We start from the raw sequence: 23,902 nt of genomic DNA on the forward strand, positions 1-23,902 counted from the left end.
GTAGATATAATGCAAAATGTGTTAAATTATAACACTGAAGTATTAAGTAGATAAGGTACTGTAAGTGCAAACAAATGCTGCTAGGTTTTTGTTTCTTTGTTTTTTCAGAATGAATTTTTGTTCTGTAATGCAAAGACATTTTTATGCTTTTATTTTCAAGGACGTTGTGGGACCACCACATGTGGAATTAAATTAATCTATTTTTTTTTTATTTTTTTTATATTGAGCTTATTTACCGGACAGATTTCACTTGAAACAGAGACACACAGCTGCATGAACATGTTTCATCTCCATAGACTTTTTTTTTTTTTCATCATAATGAGCTGTGTGTGTGTAGTCATACCGGGGCTGGATCTGACTCGTACTGAGGGTTGAGGTTCCAGGAACAGGTTGTGTGAGACGCAGCAGCAACAGCAGCGCATGAGGAACAATGGAGCCCAGAAACATACGACAGGTGTTCTGTACATATGTCACAACAGCGGTGGTCACACATCATCTACACAACCTATTAGGATGCACAAGAATCAACCATAATATTTCAAGCAATCGAGGAACGCCGTGTGTATATTTAGTTTCTTATTGCATTGTTTAATGGCATTACACCCACAAACACATTGTAACAGCTGTGTATTTCTGACAATTCAGAAGTGTACGGTTGTTTAGTTACAAATCGCATTTCATATGCTTGTCATAAACATTGGAAATAATCATTCCATTTGTGCATATAATTGCAGTATTGTTCTGTTTTTAGTATGCGTCTGTAAATCTCATCCATTTCCGCGTAACCTTTGGCATTCACATTCATTTTGCCATTTCCATTCATGCGTGGCTTTATTTAAAGAGACCTTTGGTCAGAGTTTAAAAAAAGGATTCATAAGGAAGCTGCCATGCCACTGGTAGCAGCTGCTGCTTGTGTGAAAAATTAAGTTCAGGGACCCCGAAGGAAAAAGAGAATTAGACACACATTCAGCCAATTTAACTTTAACAAGACCTTATTGGCGGTAATGTCACAGGCCCGCTATGTACAAATGCTATTCTCTGTATTCATGTCTACTGAAATGAGGAGAAATGCTCAATTATGTTCTGGATCAGGGGAGATTTCAGCATAAATATGACTTTAAATGTGTGTAGTCAGACACAACAAGCTCGTTCAGTAGACCGTATTTCAGATTTTGGCAAATCATTGTAACAGAAAAGCACATCCAAAGCTAAGAATGATTTAATATGCTCTTATCTTAACATTAACTAAAGACACACCTGTCGAAAACACGCAAGTTTTTACTTGAAGCTGCGCAGCTGCACGTAAACAAGTGAAGAATTTCAGTCTGAGCCAAATTTCCACAATCAGAATCTCCTAATAGCAATTTTGTGCAAGGGATAAGAGGTAATTTCTCTGTAAATGTAAACTTTACAAGTCATTTTAAACCCAGATATTAATACAGACATTAAAAAGAATAAAGAAATAATTAAATACTGTAAAATGCCAATACACAATGCAAAGACACGAAATGCCCTTGTTTTAGGCATTTACATACATGTTAAAAATTATGATAATACTTTTAAACAATTATAAAATGTATAAAAGCCCAGTAGGAATCTGCAAAAAAATATTTATATAAAATCTGAGTAACATTTTACAAGATTCCATCAGCCAAACATAATGTATTAACTAACATTAACTAACAATGTTAATGCATAATTACATGCAACTTTCCCTAAACCAAACCTTCATCCTAACCTTAACCATATAGCAAGTACATGTAGTAGTCTACTTAACTGTGTAATTACATTGTAACATTACAAATATTAAAATAATATTTACAGGTACTACTTTTGATCTTAATAATGTATTTAGAAATTTACACTAAATAGGGTTTAGGCTTTTCTCATTGTTAGTTCATGTTAATTAAAAAGAAAACGTTACCAAAATGCCTTTATATTTTCTATAACGGCACTCTTATTGGTAGGACGACGAGGATGTTTGCAAACAAATTGTTTGTAATTTGATCTGTATTTTTTTTCTTTATTTATATATTTGATACATATGCAAGGTCAGGTCGAAACAACTTAATATTCATGAGCTGAGACGGGCAGGTCGTGACATCACTACGGCCCTTTCCAATTCAAAGCCTTTCTCGGCACTGCTGGCTGAAAGTAGGCTTTATCAAATTAGCCAAACAATAATAAAATGCGGGGATGTGTAATATTTGGGAAGCTTGGATTTCTCGTATATTTGTAGAGCTCGCAGATTCTGTGTGGGCCTGATAACAGCGCGTTCTCTAATCATCACAGGACTGAAAATATGTGGAAATGATTAAATAACACTGTTTTAGCCGACTTTGTTACTCGGGCTAGGTTAGATTACACGCAGTTTGCTTAAAGGCTGAACAGCCATCTCTGGAGCACTGGGGAGATTTTTCAGCTCTTTACGACTCCGTCCAGAAAGAGAGTACTGGGAGCAACAAGGCATTACTCTCGCACGCGCGCACGCCAGCGAGGGCCATTTACTTACCAACTAAGGAGATCCTTGAGTGCTAAGCTGTAAATTTGGTTAATTTAGCACGATTCCACAGAGAATTGGTCGGGTTTCTTGCGGGGGAAAGCCCAGCAGGCTCGCTGCGAATGAGCGGAGATGGTTGATGTGGTCCTTAGCGCCTTGATGACGGCAGGAACACGCGGTTGACAGCGCGCGCCGGAGCCATAAAACAGAGCTGCCACGCAGGGGCACAATGCGCGGCAATATGAATATTGCTCAAACTTAATGCAATTAGCTTGTATTGAAGAAAGATGAAAATGTTCAATACTTAGAGAAAATGGTGTATACAGATGGAGACGTGGCCCTATGAAATCACACGTCCAGCCAGGCAATCAACGCTGAAAAACATCACGCAAATGCAAGCGATAAATCGCGGTGTTTCACATTGTCACAGTGTGTGCGCGCACTGCTTCTTGTGATTGGGAGCACCTGCACACAGTGCAGCGGGCATATATAGCCTATTAAGGATACAAACCAGACCATTTTCAAATTGAACCTTATTGAATGAAAGAAGAGAGGGAGGGAGAAATAAAAGCCAGCTACCAATTTCGTCCATTTAACTGACTCTTAAATCAGACTTGATTGAAAGGGAACAAAGAGAATTAGAAAAAGCAGCTCTTTTGATGAACCACACAGGATATGATGACATTCAGCAGCTCTCCACAGCTCTGCTCTGACACTAAAGCCACCAGCAATGCATGTTTGCATGATGGCCATAAGGACATGACAGAATCTCCCAGTGCATCCTTGTGAACCGGGTCAAGGTAAATAAGAGCTTTTAAAATGCCTTGTTTGGTGCAGCAGCTGCGGCCCTTATGAAAAGAAACGTGAAAACAGGTGGGACGGGGCTTGTGCTAATCTTTTGCATTATGGTGATGGTTGATAACACACTGGTCTTCTCACTCCACACACTTAAAATACTGTCATTCAATACCCGATACATCAGCAATGTGATATTTGCAGAATGGAAGAGGTGAAGATTGGAAAGATTGTGCTGATACTAATAATAAAGTGCTTGAAGTGGGAAAAATGTTTATATATATATATATATATATATATATATATATATATATATATATAGCGTATATATTATAATTTAAAGATACATTTATTAAAGTAAATAAATTAATATGATAGAAATAATATTTATATAAATATATAATTATTTACATATAATAAAATTAGGTTAGCACATTTACTTTGGCAGCAAAATTAACATACTAAGAGGGGAAAATACATATTCGGGGGGAAAATATCAATTTCTATATTTCAAAAAATACCAACACAATTTCTAACAGCTCTAATATATCACCCCCTTCTTACCTGTGGAGAAAAAAGTCTGTTTATGACATTATTATTATAATTTTTTTAACGATGTTTTAAAACATAATTATTTAAATTTGTTATAACAAATTATAATTTATGAAAATAAGTTAATATATTAAGTATAATAGTTGTATAAAATAGATAGTTTAAAATGTCTGTGTTCATGACATGAAAACTTTTAAAGAAATGTGAGAATTTGTGGCAGATAATTGAAAGTGACATGACATAGAGCCAAGTATTGTGACCCATACTCAGAATTTGTGCTCTGCATTTAACCCATCCAAAGTGCACACACACAACAGTGAACACACACACGCACTGTGAACACACACCCGGAGAAGTGGGCAGCAGTTATGCTGCGGCGCTCTGGAGCAGTTGGGGGTTCGGTGCCATGCTCAAGGACACCTCAGTTGTGGTATTGCCGGCCCGAGACTCGAACCCACAACCTTATGGTTAGGAGTCAAACTCTAACCATTAGGCCAAGACTTCCCCAAAAGTAAAGTAATGTTTACATTTACGGTTGATGCACCCTCTTGTAATACTATCTCCTGAACGACACTTAAGCTCCAGTGAAGTGTGAGGTTAAACATGTCAGTCTGAAGCAGCCTTTATATCTGAATGGACGGTTTTGGCTAATTTAAAATATGCACCAAATCTAATTCTGATAGTCAAAACACTGGCTTGTGAGACTAACAGTCTTTGACATGTTTCCAGCAACAAGTAATTTGTCTGCGCACACTAAACATGAAACTGCTGAGCTACGCCACACTATCACAGCCAATCAGAAGGCATTTGATGTTTAATGTACAGTTATGTGATTGCACGTCTTTGGACTAATGAGATTTTGTGGTGGGCGGAGCTACCAAGAATGACGCAAATCATGCCGCATGTGGTTAGAACCCTGTAACATATCACTTTTGGTGCATCTTAGTCCAAACTAAATCCACATTCGAGGGCCGTGAAATCTTTACAAAGCAGCATTTGTGAAATCATATCAGGTCTCTTAATGGCTTTATTGTTTCCAACAACATTTTAGCATGGTTTCAAAGCACACAGCATTTTATGCAAGCAGCACATTTCTAAACAGTCTTTAATAAACACGTTAATGACAGAGCAACCCTCCAGCTGTACAAGAGACTTAGTTATTTCTCCAGGCATCAGACATCTTACTTATTCCACAGTCATTAAGAGCTGTGCTCCAGGATATAGCAGAGCTGGTGTAATTACACAGGTACCGTGATGAGGAAGTTAGCAGTGGTATTCATCGTCTTAATTAAGGCATAAACTCTGTGCTCTAAGCTAAAAGCAAATCTGTTGGTTTAGGCGCCGAGTTATAGCAGAAGATGGGAGCATGTCGCTGTCACCCAGAACATCCTCCCAGGGTTGCAATCCGCATTTGCATGTGGAAAGTACACCACTGAGAAAGACTGCAATAGGGAAGGACGAGCCAGTCCTATCAGAGAGTCAGTGCCAGGTCGAGCTTTCCTTTCGCTTCCTCCTCAGAGCCTCCGGCGTCTTTCAGGTGCCACGCATGCGATTTGTCTAATTTGCAAGCCTTGGCGAGGGCCGCACCTGTTGCCCCGCCACCGCCTGCAGTCCCAAATCTCCACCAAGCGACAAGCACCCCTAGATAATCCATTCTACCCACTATAACACGGATGCTCTCCCTGGTCCGTGTAGGACAAGGGCATTTTTCTCCGGTGGCGCACTCATATCCGCCATGCCGCTGATGGCTCATTACAGGCCAATTCATAAATATTGTCTCCAGTATTACCACTTCCAGGGGCTCTCAGCTCCCTGGAGATTTATTCTGCTCTTTTACAGCATGCTATTGTTTTCTTCCCTCTTTCTGTTTTTCACACCCCACCCTCTGTTCTTCCAAACCTCCTCTGCAAGACGTGACACCGTTTTGACCACCAGAGCTACAGTGCTTGCCGCATGAGGATGACGGCGGCGGGTATTTGTTCCATTTAGAGTTGAAACAGGGCCAGCGGAACATCAAGTGACAGCAGCCACACAGCAGGGCGAAATGCAATCCTGCTCGATTGAACAATCATATAAGTGATGACAAAGTGCTTTATGACTATGCAGGGTTTTTTGCACTAGGGTTTAGCAAACTAAGGTCTCATGCAGGCCTTCTCATGCGACCTTGGCCCATTGTCACCTAAACTCCAGCTCCCAGAAGAGCGCTATATATACCGATTTCTATTATACTAATATATATATATATATATATATATATATATATATATATGTGTGTATGTGTGTGTGTTTTTAATATCGAGGCATAAACTGTAAGGAAGTCACTCGATACAAGTTGGAAGTGACAAAAAACTCCCAACGCTATGAAGATGAAAAAAGCAAAAAATGTGAGATAATACATAAATAAATAAATAAATAAAATTTAACTGAGGAACGGTGTTTCGGTCACAGCGTGACCTTCTCTTGCCAGGTGCAAGAGTGAATTCTGCATTTTTGAGATTTGCAGTTTTCACTAGTCATATACAATTTGGTATAAATCACACGATCAATACAAATATTTTTACATCACATATATTGGGTGACAAAACCATGTGTTCTTTTTTTTTTTTATAAGATCACTCTTGCACCTGGCATTGTAATGCGGATGCTGCACACTGGTGGTGGTTGAGGAGAGACCCCCCCCATGTGATTGTACAACAACACACAAAGCGCCATATAAATGCATCCATCCATCCATTGTAATGAGGTAAGGTCATGTTATGACTGAAACACTTGCTGTTCTTAAGTAAAACTTTTTTGTCATCTTTTTTCATCTTTATATTTTTCAGCCTTTTTTGCAACTTTCATTCCATGGAATATTGTGGCACATACACTTTTTGGGCTTTATCATGCATTGTGAGTTTTTTGTAGTTTTCCTCATAGTTGACTCTGAAGTTTGACATCATGATTTTTAAAGCCAAATTAACCTTGTTACTTAAAGTCTAGATAAGAGGGCTTCCAAAGTGTGTGCCCAAGGCTCTCGCAGCACAATGACAGAAACCAGATTCTGTGTTTTGCAGGGTGAAGCGCAACATCGCACGCAGCTGACTCCATCAGCATAGAGCGCGAGTGTCCCGTGGTGCGTGCTACCATCTGTCCATCAGCAGATTCCCTTTGAGTGTAGGATACCCAGTGGTGTTCTAGAGGTCTGGACCCACATTAGCACAACATCAAACAGGCTCCCTCCTACACATGCAGCTCTGCATGCGCTCCTGCTTATCTTATCTGAGACGGAAGGAGGAAGTCACCCCTCTGGTCCATCCCTGTAGAATTAGGCTTGACCTTTCTCATGCAAAGCTGAGAGAACTTGGAGAGGTTTTCTGCCCCGGCGACTGGGATTGTGTCCAGGGATACTGCTTTAATGGGGCACCTGCTGTGCTATTGTTAAAAATAAAGATAGGTATGACTGGCATCGGCTGATATCTTTAATATGGAATGTGTTCTAATTCCATTTTTATGACAGCACTGTAGTGATGAAAGTTATGTTTAAGGGTGTTAAAAGTGTCCTTTAGTTTTGCTAATAGCACATATAGCACACTTTCAAACGCATGGTTTCCAAAACCAGGGTTCACAACCCCCTAGTGCTACATGATGAAATTACAAAGAAACTGAGATTAAATTGCAATAAATTATAAAAAATAAATAATGATATACATATAATTCTACACACTTGAACAGTATACAGCATGCTAATGCGTGTGTGTGTGCGTGCGTGTATATATATATATATATATATATATATAAGTAGTCAACATCTGAAGTGGTTCAAAATGGTTCTTCAAAGTTGTCCTAGGACAAGACACATTTTGGTTTTAGGACAACTTTTATGAAATGTTTTGATTAAAATAAAACAACTTAAAATATTGACTACTGTATATGTGTGTATGTATGGTGTATATATGTGTGTGTGTGTGTGTGTGTGAGCGTGATTTCACCAAGTACAACATGTTTTTGGATCAACATCCTTGTTGATCCTGGAACAACAATTTTATCAACCAATCAGAATTGAGCTATAACTTATCTGTATTAGGCTTACAGCCAGAGTTAGGTGCTTCTACATCCTTGTTAATCAGCTATCATTTCCCACTGACTTTAGAAATAAATTATGGGTAGAGTTAGGTTTAGGGATTGGGTTAAGTCTATATTTTTGAACAATAATGTTGATCCAGGAACATACACACACATACACACACACACACACACACACATATATGTATATATACACATACACACACACATATTTTGTGAGGTGCCAAACAATAAGTAATTTATACAAATCTATTCAATTATATAGGTGTAAATCTGAATATGTGGCTACTGTATAAGCCTGATCATATAATGTAAATTGTGAATATATAAAAGTGAATCTGAATATATCCCCCTGACTACCAAATATGGAGGACATTATGTTTTAGCGATTTCTTTGAGACGTTACGATCACAGTTTTAAGTCTGGATGTCCTGTGCCGTCACATTCAGGGCTTTTTAGAGATACCAAATCATTGGATGTTTCACCATGATCACTCCCACTACTTGGTCTTTAAATATGTCTGACATTAATTTAGTAATCAAGTGTGATACCCTTATGGAAATATGATAACAGTTTGTAATTATCTTTTAAATCTGACTAACCTTTAATTAGTTTGTCATAAATCAACATCTCAGAAAATTGTTTATGTGGTTTGGAATCGAAATATGACCTTTTGATATGAAACAGGACATCGATTTCATACATGTCGACTGTTGGGGACACCAGGACTTAAAGCATGTTTATTACATGTTTTGGGAGACAACACAAATTAATAGAGAAAAAAATACACATCTATTAAATATATGATATTTTGGCCATGACTGTATTAATATTCATATAATTGATATTATATAGAAATATTTTATATGTATGAAAAAAAATACAAATTATACATACTGTATATATATATATAATATATATATATATTATATATATATATATATATATATATATATATATATATACACATACACACACACACACACACACACAATGGAAAACAACTATCACATGGCATATTAGTACTAAATAAAGTTATCTTTCATAAACTGTCAAATACACACAAGTTTGTCAAAAAAAGTTTTTTAAAAAAAGAAAGAAAAGAAACCAACAGTCAGTTAGGTCTGTGAATGTAAACAGCTGGCAAAGAAATCTCCTGTTTGTATTAGATCTGTGTGGCAGTAGTGTAAATAAATCAATAAATCCACTGCTCTGCACTGCTTTCACCATGGCATTAGAACTGGTACACCATTGTCGCTTGTGAAAACAACAAAATGATGGTGCCGTGGGTGGAAACTTGCAGATTAAGGAGCGGTAATATTATAATAACATCCCCTTTCCATGTCACGGGGGAGCAAAATCTAAAGCTTTTTTTTTTTTTTTTTTACAAGCTTGCAGAGAAAGGCTTACCAAGAAAAAAAATGACTGGGTTTCCTGGGTTGGTAGATGCACCAGGCACCCGTTTATAGCACTTAAGCATGGAAAACGTCAGATTTTCATGATGTCACCTTAAAAATGTCTGTAATTCTAATTAATTTTCAATTGTGAACCCATTTATAGTGTTATTATAAAATTATTTATTAATAATTTGTAGTTATGTAAACTGAAGTGCATAATTTAGTTTAACTAATAGTCACGAAGCACTATTTTGAAATGCATCATTTTAAACTTCACAGAAGTGGTTGCTTGATCTCTTCAGGTTTTTTCTCTTAAATTGCTCTGTAAGATATGGATGGCAAAAGACAATCCAGATTGGGACTTGAGGTGATGTGGCGTCACCTATTGCAATTCCTCCATGAGCACCCCGGGCTGCGAGCGGTTGCAGGCTGTGTTCAGTGAACCTCCTGGAGCAGGAAGGGCTAACAACCCTTGCATTGATCCAAGGAGACACTCAGCCCTCTAACCTGCTGAGTGCTCAGTTCACGAGAACAATGGAGTTCAGCACACATCAATACAGCAGCAGCCTATTGAGCGCACTCCGTTTAGTAAAGCCGACTGATGAGGTTGAAGCTCCAGAGAACCTTCAGTGTCTGTTAAATAAACCCTTTCTTTCCATCGCTCTGAAAGGACATAAAGACTTCAGCCTCCTTGTGTTCCCTGCTCTAGCTTTCCAGCATCTTAACCTGTTACTATGAGTCATGTTGGGCCAAAATGAGCGGTAAGCCTCACCTATAGGACCACTCCAAAGGGTTGGAGATTGGGATGGAAGAGGCTTTCTGGGCAGGAACGCACTGCTTGTCCCATAAGACACTAAATGATGTACAAGTGCATTTATTACAGCAGCCCCTATAAATCTGAGCCTGGCCTGAACTCCGGGGAGAGGTTAATGGATTACAAAGGGATGCGGTATCGAACCTTTGAGAAGTTTATACACCACATCAATATGTGCAAGGCTATTGATCATTTAGACCTTGACAGACAAATTAAATTCATAAACTTGATAATGCACTGGAATATTTGTATTGCTTACTACAGTGGAATGGGGCCTTTTTTACATTTTTAAACAGTGCTGCTTTAGGATCAAGGTTTATCGACTGAAATACACTTAATAGAGTCCACTGAAAATGCCAAGAAGAATGCTGAGCTACTGTGAAATTTAGAGTCAGATCAAATACATAGTTATGCAGACTTTACACACAGTTTCTTTAAGGCTGGTGACCATCTCATTTAATGTGCAAATTATATAAAAAAAAGTAAATAATTTACATTTAATAATTATTTGTACTTGTGTAAACAACTGCCTAATTTAAATTTAATTTATATTTATAATCATTTATTTTGGAACGGAACCAAAATAAATGCATGTATTATATATGAATCATTTACATCAATGAATAATTGATTAATTAATACTATGACTCCTTTCTTAAATCCTTCCTGATCAAATAAAAAAAATCAACAGAAAATAAAGGAAATTTGTGCTAAATCAAATTTATTACAATTATGTACATTCATCTTTCATACCAGAATTTTTCAGAGACAAATACCGGCAGGGTGTCAACAACATCAACATCAACAGAGCCCACATACAGCAACAATGTGCAGTTTGTGCAAACTGTTACAGACCTTTGACGTAAGCTTACTTATAAAAGTGATCCAGTGGGCGCACACACACACACACAGCTCACGCAAATGAGAACGAATGCTTAAATCACTAAACTGAGTTGCTGAAATTGAGCAGCAGGATGACTGTCAGAAAAACAGTTGGAGATGAGTGTGCAACACTAAAAGAGATAAAGGCAATCAGTAGCCCTCATAGCAGCTTTACAATGATTAGCTAAAATTAGCATACCATGTTGTTTAAAGGTCTCTGTCGCCACACTGCTAGAAACAACCTGCCAGTTGCAGGAACTCCTGAATGTGGTTTTAAGCAAAACTGATACATGCACACACACTCACACTCACACTAAAGCTCTGTCTCATTCTGAAGCTGATGGTCTTCCTTCCTCTCACTTAAAAAGCTAACTTTCGGTAACTCTGCAATGACACTTCTGACACCAAAAACTGTCTTTTACTTTCAAGATTAAACAGACTTTACTGATTCCTTTAAAAGGATAGTTCACTAAAAAAACATGTTATTTTCAATTTCATGTCATTACAAACAGCCTTTTTTATGGGACAAACAGTGTTATGTTTTGAATAGTGTTTGTGTACAAGTTAATAGAGACCAGTTGAGCTCCAAAAAAAGAAAAAAAAAACTTTGTCTGAACAGTTCTTGAACTGTTAACTTGAGAACCACTCCGGATGTACGGAGTTTAACTCAAGAACCAGATCAGTCAAATTTTGCGAATGAAATGTGTAGTGTGATTTCTGAACCAGATCAACCAGTTAATCAAAAACCATTCATCAATTGGACTGATCTGGTTCTTTAATGGTGTTTCAGGGGATATTTTTGGAGTTTTACCAGACATGGTTGCTATGAATTGTTGATCTATGGTAAGGAGAAGTGTGATTTTTTTTCCACAAAAAAAAAAAAAAAGGTTTCAGTAAATCACATTTGTTGTGGTTTGGGTTGAACTATTCCTCTAATGTTCACTTCACATTTGGATTTTTAGCTTTTCAAATCATCACCCAAGTTTTAGAAAAAAAAAAAATAAAGTCAACTCACGGTTTCTCTCGACATTGTATCATATGAAAGAATATACTATTCTTGTGTGGGTTAGTGTTAAGCCATTCCTAATCTAGGAAGTAAGAAGACGTACGCACATGACTCTTTCATTGTGCAGTCCCAGACCCACAATTCACCTGGCTGCACTGTAATCCGGTTACTCTGAAGGTCATTTGTTAAAAGTGAAAATGTCACAATGGATCTGACACTCGTTCTCACTCCAGGATCTCTCTGGCTTTGTTTCTCATCAGCTGGTGAGTGAGTAATTCCATTAGTTAAATATTCATACGCTACTCTCCATTTGCATCACGGGAAATTTTTTTTTTTCGTCTTCTTTTTTAATCCTCTCAGGACTTTCTGAGAGAAAAGCCCCCAAAGAGAAAAGCACAACTGTCAGCACCTCCGCTGAAGCATCCATTGTTTTACACGGTTTAATTACAAAACCCCAGCACCGTTTCATGTTAAGATTATTCACTGCAGGAGGCCTATATAATTTGGACTGGAGGGTTTGTCATGTAATATAATACAATATAACAGGCTTTCAGTATTAGATTTCCGATTTTAGCCTCCTTGACATTTCAAGCCGCATGAACTAATACATCTGTTATTTGTCGATCATTTGATTATTAACATACTTCATAAACCAAATCAGCTACCCTGCTGGAGACTTGAGAGAAACGACAGAGACAAACACATTTCTCTTTCGCCTCATTGTCTGCATTCTCATGCGCGTTTTCGCTCTCTCTCTCTCTCTCTTTCTCCCACAGGAATCTCAAATCCACCATCACTCTAAACACAAATACAAGGCCTCGTTGTTACACAGACTGCTGAAGCCTGCTGTACTACACGTCTGAAGGAGAATTGGTTCACTACGACAGATTACAAGGTCTGATCCAGAACTAGTGTTTACTGCTGAACAAAACAAAAAATATGGCGTTGAAACAGATCTCAGATCACTACAAAATTCTGTGGGGCCTCTGATTTGTCTATCGTCTTAACACCACGTACATGACATTTGTATTGACTATTGAGGTGCTATGGTACACTTAAACAGGCATTTTTTTGGAGTACTACAGTCTCTAGTAAAACAGCTAGCTAGCATTTAGGGGAAATGTATGGACTGCGAAACATAAAGTCATAATTCTCTTGTCTTCTTTCCAGAAATTTCTGTTGCTGTGCTTGTTCGGGCATGCAGAAGGGTTTGTGCCTTCAGTCTGGTTTGCACGTTGAAAGTTTGCATGTTGAAAAGTCAAAAGGGTAAAGAACTGCAGTGAAAGGAGCATAATCCACCTCACCTGCTGCTTTCGTACAATGTTAAATGATGCTCACGGTAGCCGTTTTACTGCGATGAGGGTGTGATATCAGATCTTAAATGAACTCCAAGGAAACCGAGAGAAGCCAATGGACGGATGAAGTTTCTTTCTAATCGACCTCGCTCTCGTTGCTCGCACCCTCTGGACGCCGCAGCTTCTCCACCTGCTCATTTATCTGTCCATCACCTCCTTTCCTGTCCTCCGTCTGCACGCTCAGGTGGTCTCCCTCATCCGCATGGGTCACATCGTCATCCTCATCTTCATCCTCATCATCCTCTTTCTTCTCCTCCTCGCCCTGGACTTCCATACGGACCTGGTCTTTCAGGTCCAGAGGGAGAATGGAGCCCAGGCCCACGTCTCCGTTCAGGCAGAGCGAGCCAGACGGGGTGGCCTGGGAGCTGTTGCCCTCTTTGATGGGGGAGGAGTTGGCTGACTCGTTGCTGACGGGCGAGATGTCGCTGCTGCTGTTGGTGTGGTTGATGGAGGGCGGGTTGGACAGCGATCCGGGTTTGAGAGGGATTTGCCAGGATGGGATTTTGGGAACGGAGGGCGAAGCGGGAAACTGTCTCCTGAGAAGAAAGAGGACGTGAATAGAAAATTACAAGCGCTTTCTTCGAAATCTTTGCTGAAATCTCTCACAACAGAGGACACGTTGTGCCTCAGGCTTGCGTCTGCCTAAAATATGCACAAGCGAGTCCAGCTATTGTGCTTTGGGAACACGAGCAGATTTGTCAGTCTGAAAGTACATGAGAGATTATGTCCATATGTACTCCACACCTGGCATCTGATTCAAAACAAAGCATGTCCTCACAACAAAGGTAAAATAAATTCAAAAGCGACTTCAGGGTGGTTTTGTTTGAATGCACGAGGCAACAAGTTGAGCAGATGGTGAGCTTGGTTTGTATTTACAGCAAAGATCTCACATCTTGAGAAGGACAACCAGACACAACATTCAGACACTGGAAGAAAAAGGTAATTACAGCTTAAAATGTTTAATGAGAACGAAACGGCAGACAAACGAAAGCTTTTATCTGTGTGAATTTCAGATGTATGAGATTACTTAGATCTTAATTTGCATGACACATACATAATCAAGTAAACATTAATGAAAGTGAGGGAAGATCCATCTTGGGGCATTGAGGGAACCTGTTGGATGCAGCAGGCCTCATTAACCAGTAATGAGCTGGTTCCAGCTACATGCCCCGGTGAAGAGAACGATATGACACATACAGATCAAACCATTTCAGACACATTTATCTGCCAAATCGTCCCAAGGCATACTAATATCAGCTGCCCTAAGTGAGAAACAATGCTCTCCACTCATTTATTTACACAGTGAGATTACAAAGCATGCATGTTGTATGCATCAACTAAAGGTCTCTTTCAGGATATGAAATGTTAAGTACATGCATCTTCTTAGTTTTCAAGCACAAATCTGAACGTACCGTAAAATAAAGAAATTCTTAACGGCAGGACATGGCTTTTGGGTGTCAAACTTTATTTTACTCAAACAAAAGCGAGGCAGTGCGTGAGGAAAATACTGTTTGTTTAATATGTCATACTGTTATGCATCAGAAAATAATAATGCAATTTCTGCAATTTGTGGAAAACCAATTTTAATGTTTAGGGTGTCAAACTGACAGACTGACACCAAAATACACAAGGTTCTAAATCCTTCAAAGCCACAGTTTGTCCGTCAAATCAAATATGGCATCTATTGTTAGAGATGTATTAAAAAAGTGAAAAGTTACCTGCCGAGAAGAAGACCCTTAAGAGATAAAATCTCAGCCTTGAGTTCACTGATGCTCTGAGACTCCAGCATGCGGTTGGTGGCAGATGAGGCCTGAAGAGACAAAATTACAAATGATCATCACCATCATTTTGGTTTTGGAAACCAATTTAAAACGCTTATTATTTACCCCTATAGGCTTTCCACACCTCAAAACATGAACCAAGGATCATTCTGAAAACCCTGTAAACGTAATCATGGTCATCTTTTAAAATGCTGCTAAACTGACCTTAACATCGGCTTTTCTCTACTGTTGTTAAAAGTGAAAATCTGCCCCAGAATGTGAAAGCTCTAACACATCAGGCCTTATTTACCAGAACCTGTTATATTGGCATGCAGCGATCTGTTAGAGTGTGAATTTTTCTAATTTGATTTGTCAAGAGTCACTCAATGAACACAATAATTCGATGCATTCAAACTGCCAATACAACACAACAAAAGTCTCAATATCAAACCACAACTACACTGACGAGTCCCAGCTACTGTATTTTCTCCACCCAGAAGGTCAGGATCTTTCAAAAAAAAAAGGCCAAGGGAATTAATCATACCATTTTTACATATTTTTCCATATTGCAGACTGCTGATTTGAGCAGGACAGAGGTGTTTGATAAGAGGTCCCTGGCACAACAATGGCAGTATTCATCAAGTCAGGGAGGTTTTTATTAAAAGAAGCCTTATCGCCAACTGCTTGCCATGGGATGAATTGCTGAAGGGAGTGATGGCCAATTGAAGTGGCCAGAAAACATTTGAATAGCAAATGACTTCAAGGGGAAAAAAGGTCCAAAATAATCCATCCATCATTTTTTCCCCCTAAACAGACAGGTGGTTGGTAATGTCAATTTATAAAAAGATACCCTCTTCACACACACAAAAAAAAAGAAAGATTTGTAGCCCCTCTACATTTTAATTTCAGTTCTCTCAAACCGCTCCTCTATGGCTACACAATGACTCTTTAAACCATCCCCAAACAAACATCCCACATCTACCCATAATCCCATTCCAGTTTTTCTGCCCGCTGAGGGGGTACGAGAGCAGGAAGAGGAAGTGAAAAAAGGGCTGGGGGGAAAAGGAAAATAAAAGTGTAATTAAGAACATCGGAGTCACTGGGGGCGACTAGTTAGAAAGCAGAGACCCCCTATCGAGAGGCGAGGGATAACTCGGACTCTTCCACATGTAATTAAATCTAAAGTAAATTAATTGAATCACATCTGAAAAGGATCGGACTCGTTTACAGCGAGGGCTGGGGAGGGACGGCGGTTTTGTCTCCTTTCTGCTCCTAAAGCCCTCAGATAAGTGCAGCGTTTTCCAAGAGGCCACATCTGATCCGAGCCGAGCGCATTAGGCCTGGTGAAGACACTCTTATTACAGGCCTCACCTCATTATGGCCATCTTAATCCCACACTCCCCACGGCACCCCATATAATAAGGCTGGAATGTACCTCTTGCTCATTTTACCTTTGTAACGGGGAAAAAAAAAATTAATTGCTTCGGAGGCTTAGCTTACACTTCTCGGACATAAAATCTAAATAATATTTTAACAGAGGCTACAAAGCACCTCTCAGCCGGCGGTGTTTAAAGTTCCGCCGTTGCAATTCTTCATTTTCGAGAGCCAAACGCACGCACACACATTTAGTGATGACCGTTTAATTGCTGCTAAAGGCCTTCCTCTGCATGTCTTTGACTGTGTGAGCAGTCATCCAGTCAGAGGGGTCAGTGCAGTGTGATCGGGGTCCATCACCCTCTTAAGTGTGAACAAAGCTTTGCTACAGTCTGGGTAATTATTTAAGGAGGTGGAGCGTACCGTACAAGAGAGGTATATGCACGTACTTACGCAGAAACAGCAGTCAGACAAGGAATACATTAAAGCAAATGTCTGCAGAACATTAACAACGGATAATATCTTAACAAGGCAAGTTAAGAAACGTCTGAATGCAAATTAATTCTCTGTGATGCTCTTTTCACCGCTTAATACATGTATATTTATGGTGGAATCAGCTTGAAAATAAATCCCAAGGGAGTGTTTTCTGGTGAAAACACTGGTACGATTTATTTGAGCCTGTTTATTCACTTTCTCAGTGGCAGGGCGTTCTGCGGTGGAAGAGGGGGAAAAAAATCGAAGCGCTCCTAATCTTCCACAAGCAGCCACTAATAAAGACAGCTATCGTTATATTCAAACGGCACAGCAATTAAACTCAACCAGTCAAGATGATAATGCTTTATATATGAGGAGAATGAGGTGCAACATTCTGCCTGTTATTCAGCATTAAATATTATCAAGGAGAACAAAGTGCTTTGGCTAAATAAATAAAAAAGAACTCTTACATTTAAATCAACTGATACAATACAGGTCAGTGATGGCAAATGAGTGGTAGACAATCTGCCTGAAATGGAAAAAAATTCATTCAAGTCAGAAATTTTCTGACAAAGCAGTGGGCAAATTTTGGAGCTTAAAAAAAGAAAGGTCAAATAAAGAAAATCACTAACAATTTCAAAATAATAACATCATATTTAAGTCCATTCCACAGAGAACTAGCTCAGAAAATCCAAAATTCAAATCATCCCAAAAAATAAGAAATAAAACACTGAAAGTACCTGACAAAGCACTTGAGAATTTTGACTGGTACAAAGACAATGCAAAAAAACAACTTTAGAAGTCCCAACTGACTTCCTTTATCAGTCGAAGACTTTATCAATCACCATTTGAATAACAGCTTCAGGTGTGCACAAGGGAATTTAGTCAGGTGAGCACTGATGAAATACAAAGTATACACCCAATCTACGGAGATTAAAAAGACTATTAAACTATGAGCACAAACATATCCACAGTTTGAGTGATTGCTGAAGAGAAACAGGACCACTGTGCTCATAACAGAATATATTTTATTTGTGTGGCTTTGGAAATATATAGATATGTATAAAAATGTTTACTTAGCAGCTGAGGAAACAGGAGTCGCCATGTGTTTCTGGTTAAATACACATTTCCGCTTTAGAGAGTTTAATTGCCAAGCTTGGCCGCATTCTGCACAGAGTAAAGAACTCGGAAAAGGCAACTCAGAAAACCGCACAATAAAAACGATACGCAGCCAAAAGGCTTAAACACGTGTCCTTCATTTCATGCTCTGGACCTGAAAATAATTTCCCGAATTTCCCATATGGCTCTAGACAACAGGGCCCCGCATCTCTCAAAACAAAATTTAGGATCAGCGCAAAGTAGACTGTATGATTTGTTTAATGGGCGTTTTGATGTGAACTATACTTTACACACACTGCTGCTTTCCAGCAGGGCACTCATGACAAATGAAGCTTTTTAATTCAATCTGGAATTTGACAGAGAATTTCAGCCATTTTTACTTGACTTAGGGCAGTTGTTGTGGATGATGACCTAAAGTGTTTTGAACAATAGATCGATGTGGTGGCATTTTTCTGGAACTAGTGGAGGCGTGTCTCTTTAGGTGAACCGGAGATTATTTGGCAAGCCAGTTTATGGATGACAAACTTCAAGAGGGCGACGGAAGGATGCTGGGGGGAGTGTGGGTGGGGGGGGGGGAGTGGTGAGTATGCAATTCTTGCAAACTTCAGAAGGGTGAGAGATTCATATTTTCACTTCAATTTGTTGCAAGGCCAGATGTGTTTGCATATGTTTTCCTACGGGATCCAGATGCTTCAGTAAAACAACCCATGTGCTTAACAAGCTGTGGACATAAAACATGCCCTCAGTTGCAATTCCAAAGCGCTTTTTGGAGCCGTTAAGAGAAGATTTATTGCAGTATCGTAAGATACAAAGTACATAGAGTTTCACATTCTGAGGTATGGCAATGTGTTTTCAGCAGGCGATTTCCCTCAGATGACTACTCTTTATAGATGATAAGCACATGTCTTCAGAAAGGATTTGAAGACCGTATCATCATGAGCATTCTTCTGAAAGATAATGACATCATAATGCATTAAATTAGAATGTGATAAAGACTAAAGCATCAGTACTGTACACTTTCTGTATTTTTCTGTGCATTATTTATCATTTTTCTGTTGGCTATCACTGTGGGTTGTGTGGAATAAAGGTTTAAATAATTAAATAAATGAGCTTTTGGTAATGTTTCTCAAAAGTGAAAACCAAAAAATAGCTATATATAATTTATTATACATTTACATCTTAAAATATAATTAATAATACTTATTAATATACAATTTTTATTGTTTTGTTTCTTTAAATGTTCTAAATATTTGTTTATATTTTAGATAATTTATCCATTAATTTAGCTTTCGTTAGTTTCTCAAAAGTAAAAAAAAAAAACACTGTTTCAATTCAATTCACGATTTTTAATCAATAAAAAATACTATATATATATCCTATATATTTTCTACTAATTACTACAATCTATATATTTAATACTTCAAATAACTTATAATATATTTTTATAAATATATTTGTTTTATATTAAAAAAATATTCAAATATTATAGACAGAACACATATATATATATATAGAGAGAGAGAGAGAGAGAGAGAGAGAGAGAGAGAGAGAGAGAGAGAGAGAGAGAGAGTGATTTTATTTGCTAGTGCAAACAAAATGAAGCACATAGAGGACATAATTGATACTTTTAACCAGTAATTTACTTTTTATCTGCTGCCACAGATGACGGGAAATCCCAAGCATTATTTATGAACAATAAAGTTTCCTTCCTCCATAATTCTTTAATTGACAGGCCTCTAAGTTGGAGCTCAGAGAAAATCCTACTGGTCCTTCTCTTCTAGTCGAAGTATGGGTGGGGGTTAAATGAGGTTTCAGTCCAGATGAAATTAGCAGAAAGCAAATGACAGATACAGGAGAGATCAGGAGGGGGCATCAGCGTGGGTTCACTTCCTGTCCCTGGATGACTTGAGCGTTCCGCAGATGGCCGTACATGTTCTTTATGGAGCTCCCATGACATGCCTTGTCCTGCTGATGCACATTTTTCTCTTGTGAGCGGCATATGAGTTCTGTCACCACTAATATTCACATCAGGGTGAGGCATCAGTCTCAGTGTCACTGAAAAATGCCCTGTGTTGTTTTAAACTCAAAGTGGCCTTGTTTTATAGAGGATGCGCCCCTGAAACAGAGTGGCGCAAAGGGCCTTATGAAAATGCACACTGAGGGCTTTATTTAAACTCAACATATCAACAAAACTATCATTCATAATATCTCTAAGAGAAATTACATAGCCAGGGAGGAATGCAACCATTTTAGACAGCCAAATTCCTCAAGTTTTTTTTTTTTTTTTTTGCTTCCTTTTTACGTTTCAGCTGTGATGCATGTATCCAAGGTATTTCAGAGGATGAATGAAAAATTATGCATATCTGACCTGTTGATTACGCAGTTTAAAAATGGTGCTTACGGAATGTACACAGAATTATTTTTTGCAAAAAAAAAAAATGTTGTCACTATTACTCTCACATGCACCATAAACGTCACATTCATTCCTTACATAAGGTCCGTAATGAAAAGTGTCAAAAATTAAAGGAATGTTCAGATTGTATGATTTGTTTGGTTTCCAGTCACTTCGGTTGAACCAAACCCCAATATGGAAACTTACTGCAACTACCGCACTACTGGACAAATTTTAAAGGGCCCGCTCACCCAAAACAAGTAATGATGTCATTTAGTCACACTTATTTCATTCCAAATTTACACCAGTGTAGGCTTTATGTACAACAGGCCTAAAATCGCTATACTTTGCCTTCCGCCACATTTCTAAATCTAAGTAAAGGTAAATACCCTCAGGTGCGTGATTTCACATAGAGCAGCTGTTACAACTGAGAAGATGCGCAAATACACTTCATTTTCAGCGTTTATTTGCGCATCTTCTCATTTATGGCTCCTTGTAGTAACAGCTGCTCGATGTGAAATCACGCACCTGAGCAAAAATGCGCCATTACACAAAAATTCGATTTACTTATATTTTAAATCGCCTGTAACAAAAAAATCAAATTAATTCATTCAATCGATTTTTCGCCCAGGCCTACAATATGCCCTGCTGAATGTTCTTTGAATATAAATTTAAGAGCTGTGGTGAAGGGGAAGATTATCAGTGAACTTAAATTCGGCATTGTTATTCAGATTAAAACTATTGTTTGACTTCATTAGATCCCTCTGTTTACCATTGTGGCCAGTGTTGTGCTGTGATTACCTGCGAGTTAGCCAGCTCTTGTGTCAGCTCCTGTATTTTCGTCTGTTGCTGGACCAGCAGCTCCTGCACTGAAGCCAGGGTCATCTGCAACTGGGTGACTGCATCCAAAAACACACAAATGAAGATAAGACTACAGCCAAAACAATTACCAGAACTCGAAAAGCAAGGATTCGGCACCTTCAGTCGCGATCCTGTGCTAACCGACATATCTGTTTGTTCGAAAGCATTAGCGGCGATCAACACGCACTGGTTTTCTCTTTGATTTAGCCTTCAGCTCAATCAGTAATATAAGACACCTCTATTTGTACAAGATTAATCACCTACGTCTGCTCCGATATCAAATCAGGGTCTCTTAACCTCCATTAGCATGGGTTTGAAACGCTGGCTCCATCAAACTCTCCAAACAATCAACAAGATGGAAAAAAAGCCGCTCATTTGGGAGGCAGGAGGGCTAGACACTACTGTCCTCACTAATCTTACTAAATACAGCTCATTTTCCTCCCTCTCTGAAGATTGAATTATTGTCAGATTGTGCTGGTCCCGAGGATTAGAGAAAGCCCAAGAAAAACAGCCCTAGCAGGGCCAGAGTTGGTGTTATTAATGGGGGTATCATTTCAAATAACCCAGAGCACAAGTTGCTCTCCCCCTGTTTCCAGTCACACATGCATTCCCAAACAATGCATTAAGTTTCCAAACTGATTATGTTACAGAAAACCAATAAACGCCTCTATAAATCATGCTCTGTAAAGTGTTAAATCAACTCTAATTGGATTAACATCAGCAGATATTATTAGCTGCTGACTGTTGGCTCTCCGGCGCACAGTTCCAGGGCTCTCCTTTCATAGAAACAGCCTTTCCACTTTCTGCTTAAGAGCAGTTACATGTTTCTTTCTCTCGCAGCCTTTGTCTGTCTCATTAGGTGCCTACTTACAGAATAACAGATGCTGAACAGTTTTCCCTAGCTGAATAATAATGATGATTCAAACTCGTCCTTTCAGATGACTGTATTAATATTAACGAGAGATCTGACATCCGATGTAATAACTTTCTCCAAAACATGTTTTAAGAAACCGTTCACTGAAAGAATTGCATTCTGCCATCCTTTACCCTCATGTTGTTCCAAACTAGTATGCCTTTTCTATTTCACAAAAGGAACTATTCCGCAGAATGCACATTCAAGCCTGCGTGTGTGCCTCAGTTTCCATTTCAGTCCAACTATTGATATGTGATCATGGATGCATTGAACATCACATTTAAAGTTTTCAAATATTCTGTAGAAGCGCATGGTTAGAGATTACATTAAGCCATGGTGCTCAAACGGGCGACGCAGGTTTGAACTCATCATTCTATCCTTTTCTATCCTATCCAAGAACTATGAATAAAACCGCTAAAATGAAGCTTAAATAAGTTCTAAGCAGGAATGCCACCACAGCTTATGTCAATAGCAATTCCTACAATATTACAGAGAATGGGCAGCAACTGCACCAGACCTCTAAACCCACAAACACTCGCTTCATACTAGAAACACAAGAAATAATGCCTCCATTTACTGTGTCTCGGGTTTCCACAAACGTTCTCTTTGGAGGAAACAATTGGCCGAATTTGAGATCCTGCAAGTGGCTTCGCAGCTGCTGTGAGGAGGCAGACAGTGTGTATGGCGTAAATTATTCAGTAAATCCCTCAATATAATGTACACTGCATATGTCCAGGCCTGTCTGAGCCTTTATTGGCCAGCTGGTCACCAATATGCTCTCAACAGACAAAGAGACCAAGCAGCTAGCGCAATTCCATTACAGCCGGCACGAGTGTGAGCGCGCGCACGCGTGCGACGGAATGCTTCCAAGACCTGTTCATTAATTGCGTGTGGAAAGTTGTTGGGAAATCATAATGGGAGTCAAGGCCTACACTCAAAGGCTGCAGGAGTAATGGAGCCACATTCAAAGGAATACATCATTCCGACGCACTTGGCACTAGAGAAATACACGAACTTTAACAAAGGAGTGCGGGCAATTGGCAAGAGCGGCAGTCACTTGCTATTACTCACGTTGTGAGAAGAGGGGGAAACTCACTCCGTAATTGCAACCCTCTCCCAAACTGTTAACTGAAACAGTCATTAACTACAATAGCAACTTGGCTACTGCAGCCACAGCAAATTAGATCAGCGGCGTGACTGACTGAGTGACTGGGGGTAGGTACGGCTCTTCCAGGAGAAAACGAGAGAGTGGCGAAGGGAAGGAGAGAGAGTGGGGGGAAAAAAGAGATTGTCAGGAACAAGTGTTTCACAAAGGAAATATGAAAAGCAGCTTCAGCCCGGAACAATATAAAGAGTCTTATCATCTGAATCTGAATGTGACGCTAAACAAAACAGGAATCCTGCTAAAAACCAAACAAAATGAGGGCCAGGCAGGCAGCGTAATACAAAGGAGGTTTTTTTGCATATATGAACCAAAATGGTTATGAAGAGGCTCATTTGATAATCAGATAAAGCAACCCACATCAAGCTTGCACGCAATGGCTCACAATCGACTGGCCTTTCAGTCACCCTCCCCAAACCAAAAACTGGGCAACGGGCAATGTAATGCAGAGACGCAGTTTATTAAAATCACTCGCCTTGAT

General features: G+C 39.0%; 1 protein-coding gene and 1 long non-coding RNA gene across 3 annotated transcripts in view; one reads left to right on the top strand and one right to left on the bottom strand.

Annotated features, from left to right (window-relative positions):
* The first annotated feature begins 1,720 nt into the window (after positions 1 to 1,720).
* Positions 1,721 to 7,689, top strand: LOC113041488 (uncharacterized). The gene is made up of 3 exons (XR_003275405.1): positions 1,721 to 3,300; positions 6,459 to 6,590; positions 6,673 to 7,689. It is a non-coding gene; the product is annotated as an uncharacterized LOC113041488 (long non-coding RNA).
* Positions 7,690 to 11,329: 3,640 nt separating this feature from the next.
* pex14 (peroxisomal biogenesis factor 14) overlaps positions 11,330 to 23,902 on the bottom strand; it is a 63,233-nt gene continuing 50,660 nt past the window's right edge. For both annotated transcript variants that reach the window (XM_026200058.1, XM_026200059.1), the window contains 3 exons: positions 21,287 to 21,384; positions 15,085 to 15,176; positions 11,330 to 13,902 (listed from right to left, as the gene is read on the bottom strand). In XM_026200058.1, the coding sequence (XP_026055843.1) occupies positions 13,443 to 13,902; positions 15,085 to 15,176; positions 21,287 to 21,384 (650 nt within the window). In that variant the 3' untranslated portion in view covers positions 11,330 to 13,442. The remainder of the gene's footprint in view (positions 13,903 to 15,084; positions 15,177 to 21,286; positions 21,385 to 23,902) is intronic.

The sequence above is a fragment of the Carassius auratus genome, chromosome 23, assembly GCF_003368295.1.
Source record: "Carassius auratus strain Wakin chromosome 23, ASM336829v1, whole genome shotgun sequence".
Classification (NCBI taxonomy): Eukaryota; Metazoa; Chordata; class Actinopteri; order Cypriniformes; family Cyprinidae; genus Carassius; species Carassius auratus.